The sequence below is a fragment of the Eleutherodactylus coqui genome, chromosome 5 (assembly GCF_035609145.1).
Source record: "Eleutherodactylus coqui strain aEleCoq1 chromosome 5, aEleCoq1.hap1, whole genome shotgun sequence".
In the NCBI taxonomy this organism is placed as follows: Eukaryota; Metazoa; Chordata; class Amphibia; order Anura; family Eleutherodactylidae; genus Eleutherodactylus; species Eleutherodactylus coqui.
In genome coordinates, this window is record NC_089841.1 from 121598079 (window position 1) to 121610370 (window position 12292).

The 12292-nt window shown below is 39.8% G+C and overlaps 1 protein-coding gene across 2 annotated transcripts in view; it reads left to right on the forward strand.

The window, feature by feature from the left end:
• Window positions 1–6267, forward strand: part of COMMD10 (COMM domain containing 10) — a 315537-nt gene extending 309270 nt beyond the window's left edge. The window contains exons 7-8 of one of the 2 annotated variants that reach the window (XR_010792819.1): window positions 3137–4643; window positions 5291–6267. Coding sequence is in view for 1 of the 2 variants with exons in the window: in XM_066603091.1 (XP_066459188.1) it covers window positions 3137–3175 (39 nt within the window). In the remaining variant the exon portion in view is untranslated. Of the gene's footprint in view, window positions 1–3136 lie in introns of both variants that reach the window. The other variant, XM_066603091.1, reaches the window with a different exon arrangement.
• Window positions 6268–12292: the final 6025 nt, after the last annotated feature.

Below are 12292 nucleotides of genomic sequence, written 5' to 3' on the forward strand. Positions count from 1 at the left end.
ATTTTTGCAATAGGGTTTAATTAACAAATGTTACACAGTTTGTCTTCTGCAGCTTCTACATATCCCTGTATATAGACACTGCAGTCTGAGTCTCAATAGGAGATCTGTTAGTGAGGCTGAACTGAAGCAGCCCTTATCTTTTCTCTCAGGCACTTTATTAGCTATTTGTTGTGGACGTAAATTAGATACAAGGTACAAGAGAGAAGAGCAGAAGAAAAGAGCAGTCAGTCCAGCCTCACTGACAGATCTCCTACTGAGACTTAGACTGCAGTGTCTATATACAGTGATATGTAGAAACTGCAGAAGACAAATTTCGCAAAATCTTTAAATAAGCCTTTTTGCAAACATAATCAGCACAAAATACATACATTTAAGAGAAAAAATCCCCCCAAAGGTGTCCACAGCCTTTAATCAAAAGTAATGTTCTTATCACATAAAGATCTTTCTGTAGTGTGGATCTCAAACATCAAATGTAGTTCAGGAGGAATATGCAGAAAACCCTCTATTAAAGAGGTAACCTTTTCACACTTCAGACTGAGTCTAAAGATTGTTTTATTGTGCATCTCCTTTTTGGACAGATTTAGTCATTCCCCTTAAGTAACTTGAACTCAAGGAAGGAAAAGAAAACTTGCCCACATAGGAAAAAAAAAAACAAAAACAGAAAGATAAAAGGGAATGTCAATAAGTGCAACTGTTTCAAATATTACATAATAGAGCAGTTATAATATAATTGCAGAATGATAGTCACCTATAGAATGTAACTTTACCATGACAAATGTAATCTATAAAAACATCAAGATAGAAGTGCGAATTCCCACTTGGTGTAATATTGTACCATTAACAAATCTGCCACCAAATCTGCATGTCTGACATGAGGATTGTGATGCGGACTTACATGTGGACTTTTGTAAGATTTCATCCTTTTTTAAATGTTCACGAGTAATTGGATAGTGAAGATACAGAGGTGAAAAAAAGCATAATTAAGAGAGAATGAAACAAAAAATGAAGGACAATAGTGCACAAACTGTGCTGATAAAGTAGTAAAATATCAAGTGTTTCTAAAGTAAGGTAACATAAGAGGAAAAAAACTAAGAATATTGTGGAATGCAAGACACATGATTTATATAACCTTTAACAAGAAGCATAAACCTTTTGAAAAAGAAACTAGTAAAAACATTTGTGTATTAAAGTTTAATGAACTAAGGGAGATGAAAAATATATAAAAAGAGGCTATTAACATCTGAAGGATTTTTTAAAATAAAAAATGGATAATTACAGAAGAAATGCAGATATGTGGAAAGAGCTGTAAAAATGTGTACGCATAAATGAATTAATACGCAGATTCTAGTGGAAAAAAGTCACAAATTTATGACTAAAATGGATAATGAATGAGCAACAATTTTGAAAGGGCCTCAAATGCTGGAAAGAATTTGCGAATACCTTTCTGGTTCTGTAATTATGTGGGTTCTAAAACTAGTTCTAAACAGGTGAGTCCCTTACTGTGACATGTCATAAAATGTCAGAGTATTTCCATTTAACAACCAAATGGATTTCACATTTCAGTAATTCATTGTCAGTAATTCTACGGGTTATTTTTGAAAGGTGACTTTATGCACTCATTATATATTAAAGACGTTGTCTGACACCCAATACTAGTTTTTAATCCTCTCTTTGTAGAAGACCTCTTTGTAATTCTCTTACTATGATAATTTTTTGCTCTTGCGATTGTTCATGAGTCCCTGCTGCCAAAATCACTGGACCTCCGCCTATGTCACATACAAAATCCATAAGACTTTGTGACTTAGTGTGTTCGTGTATATCCGAACATGTCCATGTTCTTACCAGACACTTGTGCACTTCATCCGAATCCAAAACTGGCTCACCACCAGTGACATTCAGTAGCAGCTGATGTACATACCAAACCACAAAGGCTCATAGATCGTACACATGACATACGCAAAAATCCATGGATTTTGGTAGTGGGAGCACGTGACCAAGCTCAGGATCTGAGAAAAGACACATTTGTCATAGTAACATAATTACAAAGACGTTGGTTGTTACATAAATGGAGGATTGGAAAGCAATTTAGAGTTTCGGACAATCCCTCTAAGGTGAACATTGATAGTGCACTATGCCACTGGAGCAGATTATCACTAGAGATGAGCGAACCTACTTAGCCATGCCCCCTTTTTCGCACGAGCGCCGCGATTTTTGAGTACTTCTGTACTCGGGTGAAAAGATTTGGGGGGGCGCCGTGGGTGAGTGGGGGTTTGCAGCGGTGAGTGGGGGGAGAGGGAGAGAGAGAGGGCTCCCCCCTGTTCCCCGCTGCTACCCCCCGCTCCGCCCCCCGAATCTTTTCACCCGAGTACGGAAGTACTCGAAAATCGTGGTGCTCGATCGAGTAATTACTCGAAACGAGTATATTCGCTCATCTCTAATTATCACCCTAAAGTCTGTCCATTTACTATTACAGCTCAGTAAAACTTTGTACAGAGCTGTAATAGGACACCCATAGACTTCTATGGGGTTCTAATGTACCTATGCCTTCAAATTGATACAAAGACACATGGATGTTTTCTGTGTTGGATTCATGAAGAATTGTGACATGCGTCTGGAATATGACAACCCATGGTCTATCTTATTGTAGTGACTAGCCCATAGGGAAATATAGGGCATTTCAGTATATTTAACCTAAATCAATAGCTTTAAATTGTACATTTATTGCCCATGTAGAGGTATACAGAACATGAATGTATATGAGAGGATTTGTTCAGAGATTGTGAGTTTAATTTCCAACTTTAGAAAGAGCCTTAATTTACCTTGCTGTGCACAGAAGATTAAGCACAATCAAAGATGACTTTTTTTTTCTCCTCTGCGGCTCAGCCTCCACTATAGTGCCAAATGAGAAATCCTAATTTGCCATTATAAAAAAACAGGTGTTCAATTCTCTGAAATCCTGCATATTCATTGAAGTCTTCAAATGAAATGGCTTTTTATGAAATAGATATTGTAAGATTCTGCTACATTTTTTAATAACACTGCGCAAATACATTTAATATGCATAGCCGCTCCGTTTTGTATATGCACGTAAATAACTTTTCTACATGAAATCTCTTCTTTTTTTTTTTTTAAATAGCTTGAGACTATCCAAGCACAGCTGGATTCCCTTACGTGATGTCTTAAAGATGGGTCCTTCCACTGCATTCCTGCCACCTCATTATTTCATATAGAAGATAGATTGCCAAGCTGTGTTTGTTAAAGGAATCAATGGGCTGCTTGCTGTAAAATTATATGGCTTATCTCCTCTTAGAGTAGCAACATTAGTGGAGGGAGATCATTGTGAGAAATGCGCAGAGTCTAATTGACTTTCTGGTTGGATTCTGCGAGGCGTGGGTATATTATAAATAATTGTAATAGCGCAGAAGAAAGCAATGGTCATTCTATTCATGATTTATAGTTCTACTATATCCCTAATATAAAAAAGTGAGACTTATCTAAAGCAGAATGTTAAGAAAAGCTTTGAACCAAGGTGGTCCGCAAGATTTACAAGACACCTGAAATACTTGATGCACATATGCTAGCAATCACACGTTGTAGGTAACAGTGGACTGTTTTACTGTCCTCATAATGTATTTCTAGTCTTGATCATTTAGAAAATGAAGTTCATAATAAAATGTATGATCAAACCAATAAAAATAAAAAGACCTTTAATGAAGCCTGACATCCCCCAATTAGAAAACCTGCAAAGTCTTCATATGTCATTGTCTCTATCATGGTCATTGTCAATGAAAAAGATGGACTTATCCAGTCAATTCCATAGCATGCAACAGCTTTCAGCCCTCTGGATAATAGATATGCCAGGACAATAAAGTTATGTCTTTCCTATTAAAAAACATTGGCATAGAGTGTATCAGACAAAGAGCAAAGATGCCAACATGTGACCAATCCTTTTAGCAGTTGAAAAGAACATTGTAGGTTAATCCGATGTAAGTAAAGCTTGATCGTTGTGTAATGTATAGCTATGCACCTTCATAGTCCAACTACTCAGTATTTTTCACATTTCTGCTTGCTATCAGTGAATGGAAACTGAAGATATATCCCAGCTTAGTGCTGTTTACACCACTTAGGGCTTATTTACATCTGCTTGTACCCCATTGATTATATTGGTTGAACTTCATCTGTCCAACAGTAATTGGACACCTGAGCAAGAGTCAAAAGTAGTATTTATTTACACATGTTAGTACGTAGTGGGGCCACGTTTGGCATAAATAATATTGGATACTCTCTGTGGCAAATTTTCTACTTAGATCTGATACACTTCATCTGGTATTTCTCTCCATTCATCCTGCAAACATCTGGCATGTTCTCTCATTGACGCTTGTTGCTGCTCATATTTCCTGACCCGGTATTTCAGTACATCCTAAAGATGTTTACCGCGGTTCAGGTGGGGACACTGTGCAGGCTAATCCATATCTTCAAACCAATGTGAAACAGCATTGGATTAGTGATAGGGTGCTGGAAGTATTGCTGATCGGTCCCAGAATATTGCCACATTGTTGGCAGTACATTATTGTCAAGAGTGTCAAGGTACTCCTCTGTGTTCATGCTTATTGCCACTACAACCAATGGGCCGAGATCATGCCGTTTAATCCTTTCCAATCCATTTATTTTTTTTCATCTATTCTCCCCAGCTCCAAATAAATCAGAGCTGGGGAGAATGGATGGGAAAAAAATTTTTTTCCCTGCACCCTCCTGAACTGACAGAGTCCAGGAGGGTGCAGGTGCTCACCGCACCGTGGAGGGACCTGCTTACCTGTTCGGCGTCTTCCGCATTCTCCCTTCTGCCTCGGTGATCATGTGACCGCTGGGGTCAGGTGGCACCCAGCGGTCACATGATCGCCGGGCCGGGAGGCAGAAGAAGAATGCGGAAGACACCGGACAGGTAAGCAGGTCCTCCCATGGTGCAGGCTCCCGGCTCGGCGTTCATGTGACCGCTGGGGGTCAGGTGACACAGGCGGTCACATAATCCCCGGGCAGAATCTCCTGCATTACATAGCGCTAATTGAGCGCTATGTAATGTGTAAAGGAGAAGGCAGAAAGGGTTAAAATGCCTTTTTGCCTTCTCCTCGAGGGTCCTTGTTGAGGATCAGTGTAGGAGTGCATCTGCACCCGATGTGCCTGACGATCAGGTGCAGATGCACTCCTGCACTGCAGTGTCCGGCCTGTCCCGACATCGGAGCTGTGGAGGGAAATTATGATGTCGGGGCAGGCCCGACATTGGATTGGATAGGGTTAAAATATCCCCAGACCATAGCTAACCTCCACCGCACTTAATCATTGGCACAACACTCTCAGGCAAAGGACATTTGCCATGCATCCTTCGCACTCAAGTATGTCCATCTGATTTTATGATGGAGTGGTGTGATTTGTCACTCCATTGAACATTCTTCCATTGCTCAACTGTCCAATGACAACGCTCCATGCAGCATTGTAGACAGGCCAATGCATCTTCTTTGAGACGACTTGCCAGACGTTTGCAAGATAAATGCAGGGAAATACCAGCTTAAAGTGAACCAGACATCAGTAGAAAGTATGCCACAGAGTATGCGATGTCATTAGGCCAAAGGAACCCCACTAAGTATTAACATATGTAAATGATTACTAATATTGATTCTGACTTGGCTGTCAAATAACTTTTTATAGGGCAATGTAGTATATGTTAGAACTAAAAATCCGTCACAAATCTAGTCTGGATGAAGAGAGATTTCACCCTTTATGTAAAACTTTGTGTGATGGCTGCAAATCATTCACCTCTCTGTTTTGGAGTTTTTGATGATTTGATCCACTGTCATTGTAAACATTGACCTGTCAGATTATGTAGAACACTAGTAATTGAATAGAATATCAGGTAAGCAAATTCTGTCTATAATGTCTGGCAAAAATGTTCTCGATTTGTCCTAGTATCTGATATATGTAACATATCATTTACAACTGTGTATTTGTGCTATTCTATACACTTTGGCAGTTCCCATTTTCTGCAAGTTGACTCCTTATACATGACTGTTATAATGAAACTTACAGGCCATAACATGTCCTTGTTTTTCTAACAATCCAACAGTTGCTGCATTTACAGTACATTACTTTGTAACTCATTTATTATTGTTGTTCGCATACAAAGCATAACTGTTGATATCACATCCCCAATGATCTTCCCTTAGGGCTTGTGTTGCAAAATAAAGTGACAATTTGAAATGCTGGAAAATCTTAGCTGAGCGTGAATGTTTATCTCTGTCCATTTTATGCATTATGGGTACAAATGAACAGCTAAGCATCGGTGCCTCACTATGCACTAAAAAGCCCTCAGAGTAAAAGCAATATTAAAAAATGGATATTCAAATTGGTTGTTAAGCGATAACAAGAACATATTTATTGAAGCTTAAGCAGTTACTTGTTATCTTCAGGCTCAGAAATATGAAGAAATTAAAACTGAAACTATTATGTTACAACAGTACCACTTCCCACCATACAGAGGCGATGCAGAGGGAAGGCACTTGTTAATTTACTCATTCCGTACATGCATACATTTAATTAAATTGTCTCTTATTTTATAAATGTATTAGGAGGATTTATCAATGGTATTACTAAACTTTGGCCTGTGGCTTTAAAGGCTGAAATCTGTCTTTTGGCCTTTAAAGCCATGTATAGGAAGCCACTTTTTAATGAAATATGCAGTGAGTGAAATCAAAATGGGTGCAAAGTAAAAGTGGTGTAGCTATTAGAGATGAGCGGGCATACTCGTTAAGGCAAACTACTCGAGCGAGTAGTGCCTTATTCGAGTACCTGCCCGCTCGTCTCAAAAGATTCGGCTGCTGGCGGGGGAGAGCTGGGAGGAACGGAGGGGAGATCTCTCTCTTCCTCCTGCTCCCCCCTACTCACCGCCGCAACTCACCTCTCACCTGCGCCGGCAGCCGAATCTTTAGAGACGAGCGAGCAGTAACTCGAATAAGGCACTACTCGCTCGAGTAGTTTGCCTTAGCGAGTATGCTCGCTCATCTCTAGTAGCTATCCATACCAACCAAATCAAATTCCACCTCCCATTTTTAAAAATGAAAACAGTCATCTAATTGGATGCGAAGGACAGCTACCGCACACTTCTTTCAAACCAGCTTTGGTACATCACCCCCACACCCATTATTTCAAAGGTTTGCTGGAAAAAAGCGTGCAGAACCTCAATCTCATGGATATTTATGGTCTTTTTTTAAATCAAAACTGTCTTTATTGCTCTTACAACTTATCACAGCTCAGCTTTTGTTTCTGAAACTTCTGTAGTAAAATGAAAGTTAAGCCTCCATTGGTGGCTATGACTGCTAGTTACAGTTCTGTAGCACTGAACGCTCCAGAAGGTGTGCGCAATGTCGCTTTTACTGACAAGCAATGTAGGTGTCTAATGTGACAGGCTTTCCATTTGGGTTACTACAAATAAAGATATAATGCTGTAAATTTGTCGGTTTTCCGGCACGAATTACACCAAAAAACTGTCTTGCTCTATATTTATTTTTGGCATAAACTAAGCCAACTAATAGTATAAAATTAAAATAGACAGTCTAAAGATTTATCACCCAGAATGAGCCACTGTGATAAATCTCAGAAAGCGGCCATATACTCATCGATACACTAATATAAAATACATGGGCATGTAGAAGAACCACATCCCTCAGCATGCAGACATCCAAACTGCTAAGAGGAGGAGTGTTGCTTAAATGCAAAGTTCTGATAAACAACCACTCACATACCTACCTTTATATTGGGAGGAGTGGCTGCTTAGTATTATACTTGTACATAGATAAAAGTGCCAGGCTAAATGATATGTGTAGTGCACCATGCAGGCTTAGAACCTAGTAATGATACCACATTTCAGCCCAGCAGGTTGCACCAGAACCAAACAGCAGTGGCTCGGATATCCAGGTCTACCCCAGCTTTTAAGGCCATACTGCTGGCTGTAAAAATACCAATAAATATAAGGTTTTGGTTAATATTTTGGCCAAAATACACAAGCTCACAAGCCTATGTCAAGGGTCCCTGCATATTAAAGAAAAAATGGATATAAAAAAATAAAAACAAAGTGGTCATATAAATAAATCCGATGCATTTTAATCCCTTAACGCTGCAGGACATACATTTTACGTCCTGGAGGTTAGGGGTTTAAATGGAGGGGATCGGGGGTCGATCCCACTCCATACCATGCGGGTGCTTGCTGTTTCATGCAGCTGACATCTGCTCACAACAGCGGACATTTCTGCTGATCAGAGCTGATAACTTTAAATGCCCTGAACGCTGTTCAGGGGTTCCGCACTGCCTCTGCGATGAGATTGCAGGGTGCCTTGCAATTACCATGGCAGTCGAGGCTTTCTAAGAAGCTCCAAAAATGCCATTGCGGATCACGGTATAGTGTAATACTATGGCAGTACATCATACTGCAGGAGAAATCAAACCATCACAAGTTCTTGTCCCCTGTGGGGCTACAAAATAATGCAAAAATACTAGTTTAAAAAAATTTATTAATTAATAAAAAATAAAATGTAATAAAAGTTTAAAAACCTTTTTTAGCCATAATTATAGTTATGAAAAGACTTAAAATAATAAAACCCCAAAACATATTTGGGATCGCTGCATCCATAAAAGTCTGATCTATCAAAACAACACATTATTTACCCCACACGGTGAACGTCGTCAGAAAAAAACTCCAGAATTGTGCTTTTTTTGGTTACCCTGCCTCCAAGAAAAAATGTAATAAAAAGCAATCAAAAAGTCGTTTGTACTCCAAAATGGTACTAATAGGAACTACATGATGTACTGCAAAACGTAAGCCCTCGAGCAACTATGTTGATAGAAACCTAAAACCGTTATGGCTGTCATTGGCACCATAGTAATCATACTGACCCATAGAATAAAGTTATTCACTGTAGACACAAGACACCCCCCCCCCCCCCCAGATCGTAAAATTTCAATTTTTTTCCATTTCACTCTACTTTATTAAAAGTTTTTCAGTGATTATATTCCCTTTAAGACTGTGATTGGTGCAAACATAGAAAGGGTTGTGCAGCTCATAATCACTTCTGTCAAAACTGCCTCCCCAGCTTCACCACCCTAAAACTAGAGTAACGTGTAGTCACCCGGAGGACCTGCAGAGTAGTCAAAAAGAGTTAAGTTCCTGGGACCTCACTATGAGCCTCTAGGAGACATAGGAGGTGCCCCACCTGAGATAGATGCTGCTATTTCTGCGATATCTAAACCACCAACAGCTTAGTGATTGGTGCTTTGGTTGCTTAGCAACACCAGAGCCCGCATGGGAAAACAATTTTAAGTGTGCGTATGTTGTCAGTTGGAGTTGGAGTTTGAGATCAGAAGATGGCTGATGCAAAGATAAGAGCAGGAGAGGGATATAGTGCGGTGAGACAGCAAGTGTGTCATCAGAAGAGATAGAGGGAGGAAGAATGAAGAGTAGTAGAGTTTCTCCTACATCCCGAGTAAGGAAATCGGAAAGAGAGGTCATCATAATATAAATCTACCCTGCACGAGCCCTTCCAGCCTCTCGCTGACAGCCCCGGACAAACTAAAGGGAAAATCTTTATTGTATCCAAATAATCTTCACCCTGAGAGAAGTAAGAAATCTGACACTGTCAATATAGATACAAATGTAACTGTTGTTATCATTGCTCCCAAATCCACAATAGAGAACTGTCTGAATGACCTGACATTATATAGTTAAAAGGGGTTGTCCCGCGGCAAAATTGTAAATTTTTTCTCTGCCTAGTCCCCCTCTTAAAGCAAACATGATAATCTACCCATGGAAAGCGATTTTAAAGAGAGTTTCTACTCACTGTTAGATCGTTTCATGAAGTTATAAAAATTCCTCTTCCAAGATGGCCGCCGTCATTTCCCAAGGTGCACCGCTGGTCTTCTCCCATGGTGCACCGTGGATGTTCTCTTCCATTGGCTGATTGGCACCATGTGACGGGGGCGGAGCTACGTGATGACGCTGAGAAGGGGGAAGAGCCAGGACGCAGCTCGTGAGCAAGGACCTTCCAGAAAGGGATTCCTGTCTGCGTAAGCCCGACTGTTCGTGCAACCAGAGAAGAAGTTTGATCGTCGCCAGGAGACGGGGACGCCAACACCGGAGGGGGTAAGTGTATAACTTCTGTATGGCCAATATTTAATGCACGATGTATATTACAAAGTGCATTAATATGGCCATACAGAAGTGCATAACCCCACTTGCTGTCGCGGGACAACCCCTTTAACTGCATGCCTTCAGTTTACTAGCATCCAGTTGGACTGGTCTCGTTATTTCATTACCATAAGTAAGGTATTTCTCATAGAAAGGCATTGGTGTCACATACAGATATCAGACGTCAGTACCTAAACTACGCAGAGACTGTTACCAACCGCTTGCTGCGCGAGTCGCCATATCTTTTAGAGTAGCTGCCACTATAACAAAGTGTAAACTGACACCACCCACTTGAGCTACCTCTGACTTGCTGCAAACATACTAGTGAGGCCTGCCCTTGGTAGCACTAATCTAGGTAAGTACAGTAAATAATGGTACCCAATGGTATTATCATAAAGGTTATGATTTATTATTTAAAAAATGTATATCATGATTGTGTCTAACCAGGGAGTTCTTCGACCTCTTCTTTGTAAACTACTGACAAATCCCAGCATAATATCCTTCTCCAGTCCATTTACTTGCATGATGTGTCCAAAATAAGATAGCTTTTGTTTTGAAATCTTCGTCTCTAGGGATGTTTTTGGCTTGACACGTTCTAATACTTCCTTTTTAGTGATTCTCGCTGTCCACGGGATCCTAAGTATTTTTCCCCAGCGCCATAATTCAAAAGCATCCAACTTCTTCCTATCATCGTTTTTAAGTGTCCAGCTTTCACAAGTATTGGGAAAAAGAATTGCATTTACTAGGCAGCACTTGGTTCTGAAACTGATGTCTTTACTTTTCCAGCTCTTGTCCATTTCTAGCAAAGCCATATTACCCAGTACTATTCTTCATTTAATTTCTGAACTGCATTCTCCATTGTGATTTATCTTATTACACACATAATACGTGGTGGTAAAAGCCCATTGATATTTGTTGGGCCAATCACACCAGTGTTTTTTTTCACTTGCATGAAAAAAACCCCACAGCATGTCCTACTTTAGTGCATATAATGCACCGATACAGGCTATGGAGATTTAACATACACAGCAAACACCCATATACATGTGTATTTGCTGTGTACTGTGTATTTTACGCTCGTGTGAATGAGTTCTAATAAAGAGGTATCTGTCAGATGTAAAATACACAACTTTTATGTACATGTAAATGTTATAACTAGAGATGAGCGAGCATACTCGCTAAGGACAAATACTCGAGCGAGTATTGTCCTTTTCGAGTACCTGCCCGCTTGTGAGAAAAGATTTGGGTGCCAGCGGGGGAGAGCAGGGGTGAACAGGGAGGAGATCTCTCTCTCTCTATCCCCCCGCTCCCTCCTGCTCACTCAAGCAACACCGCTCACCCCTTCCGGCACCTGAATCTTTTCTCACGAGTGGGCAGGTACTTGAAAAGGACAATACTCGTTCGAGTATTTATCCTTAGCGAGTATGCTCGCTCATCTCTAGTTATAACTATTTTACTTATGCATTTTTTTTTTAGTTAAAATATTTTTTGGTTTTGTAATGGTCAAAACATACTAATCAACACTTTCCACATTACATTCATGTATAAAGGAGGCAACAAAATTGAACAAGTTTAAGCAAGATAAACCTTGCTATATATTATTTCTTGTAAAAAATAAACTAAAGTACTAGGTTCTATTTATTCCATAACAGTAAACCCTAATAAAATAGGTTAGAATAAACATAGATTGACCAAAAACGAGAGTAGCAGTTGGGGGAGGACAAAGAAGGTGGGGAAAACACATAAGGAAATAGCGGGGGAGGTAGAAGGAGAAAGGTTGTATGTATTGCTTATCATGTAAGTAAACCTGAGTTGGAAAATTAAAATAAACTCTACTGTTGACCTGATGAGAAATTATGCTCCTTCATAAATCTGTTGGGGGAGTTGATGAAATACTTGATGGTTAACTAGATTGCCCTGAACAGGTCAAAGCTCTAGCTGTTCAGTTCCATAGACGTATGGTCTGTGAGTAGTGGTGCCAAGAAGACCAAGTTTTTTCATATAACATTTCATGGTCCATAAGGATAGCTGCAAACTTCTCATTGACCGTAATCAATGATAATT